At 44.7% G+C, this 1,759-nt stretch overlaps 1 protein-coding gene across 1 annotated transcript; it reads right to left on the bottom strand.

Annotated features, from left to right (window-relative positions):
• Positions 1 to 24: 24 nt before the first annotated feature.
• Positions 25 to 684, bottom strand: LOC126387103 (nuclear factor 1 A-type-like; the record flags this gene model as incomplete). Its single annotated transcript, XM_050039658.1, has 1 exon — positions 25 to 684. A coding segment is annotated over one exon (660 nt), but the record flags the coding sequence as incomplete, so codon positions are not given.
• Between the last annotated feature and the right edge of the window lie 1,075 nt (positions 685 to 1,759).

The following is a 1,759-nucleotide window of genomic DNA, read 5'->3' as shown; positions in this document are numbered from 1 at the left end:
AGAAAAAGAGATTGTGGGACTTACCTGCGTGCACGAAATAGGCCAGGTAGAGATCCAGTTCCTTGACTGAAACTCCAATGTGATGCGGCTGCACACACAGGGTGGGGTTCGAACACTGAGGAGACTTTACCAGCCTCTCCCCGTCAGTACTTTCGAGGGGAATCCCTTTGAATAAAATCACCATGACCAGGTCCAGCCTCCACACTTTGTCTGCCTGGCGCAGGCAGTCGATCCTCCTCATCTTGCCCTTCTGGTCGGGGTTGGACAGCACGCAGCACGGCGGCTTCTTCCCCGTCACCGTCAGCACAAAGTCCTCCCTGAACTCGGGCCGGATGTCCTTGCGCAGTTTGGCCAGGAGGCGTGACGCCCACTTCTGTTTGACCTCGGGCTTCTCGCCCAGCAGCTCGTCCTTCACGGCGCGCTCCTCCTCCTTGGACATGCGCTTCTCGTGCTTCTTGAAGTACTTCCTCTTGCGGGCCTGCAGGTTGAACCATGTGTAGGCGAAGGCCCGGACGTGGGGCAGCAGGGCTTCGATGAAAGGATGGAATTCATCCTGAGGGAGGGACGGAGAAGAGAGATGTGGTGAGAGGGCAAGGGAGCAACGTGTCACTGCAACAATCAATTCAACACACAACGGCTCTTTCTCTATTATTTGTAAAGTCAATTTAAGGTTGGAAAAATTATCTTATCCCGCTCTAACAGTATCACATAAATATTGTGTATATCTTCATTACAGCAGTACGACAACTGCAGCCTTCTGTCAGATAGAAATGTTTCTTAGCATCATTTCACACAAACATATCTGGTGTTTTTGGAAATGTTGAGACCTCCACTAAACTTTAAGAGAAACTTTAAAGGAACAAAGTTCGGCTGCACAGTCTGAAGTCTGAAATGAGCGAGGTTGAGAACTTTTAGTGGAGATACAGTAATTACTTCTAAAATCTGTTGTTTTCTTAAAAGATGCCAGTGTGGTGAGATCAGTTCAACCAATGTTCAATATAACTCAGCTGCTTTCAGATTTCTTCCAAACATGGAGTCAATATCTGAAAACTGCAGAGAAATGAGCAGAGAATTCCCAAAATGATCCTAATTTAGAAATTTTAGTGGTTTTAGATTCAAGAGCAAAAAAGACAGGAAGGAGAGAGGAAGAAAAAACGGACACAGAAAGATGAAAATACACAAAGAAGAAAGCGACTGACATAAAAAAGGAGGGCAGGAGAGGGTGAGGAGACAGAAAGACGAGCAGAAAGCACAGAGGGAATAAAGGACGAGAAGAAGAATGAGTCAAAGAAAGAAAGCAGGGAAGTAGCAAGTCCACAAGGAGGGATAGAAGGACAGAAACAAAGAAGAACAACTCAGAGAGGGAAAGAAAGAAACAGGATGTAAAAGTAACGTATGAAGAACATATGGGGTTAAAAAAGGAAGGGAAGAAGCAATGAAGAAAAGAAGGAAAGTACCAATTACAAAAAGAGGAAGGTGGAACAAAGAAGAGAGTGATGAAGGAAAGATAAAAAAGGAAGCAAAGAAAGAATACATAAGGAAAGAAAGTGGGAATTATAGTACAGAGAGAACAAGACGAGAAAAAGGGACAAAGGAAAGAGGGAAGGAAAGAGGGAAGTAGAGCAAAAAGCACAGAGGAAATAAAGGGAGAGAAGAGCTGGGAAAGTAGCAAGAACACAAGGAAGGATAAACGAATGGAAGCAAAGGAGAAGGAGGGAAAGAAACAGAGAAGGACGGAATGGCTCAGAAAAAAATTAAA

Source organism: Epinephelus moara, unplaced genomic scaffold (genome assembly GCF_006386435.1).
Source record: "Epinephelus moara isolate mb unplaced genomic scaffold, YSFRI_EMoa_1.0 scaffold2076, whole genome shotgun sequence".
Classification (NCBI taxonomy): domain Eukaryota; kingdom Metazoa; phylum Chordata; class Actinopteri; order Perciformes; family Serranidae; genus Epinephelus; species Epinephelus moara.
Note: the sequence above shows the minus strand (reverse complement) of the source record. Positions and strands in the feature narration are given on the sequence as shown.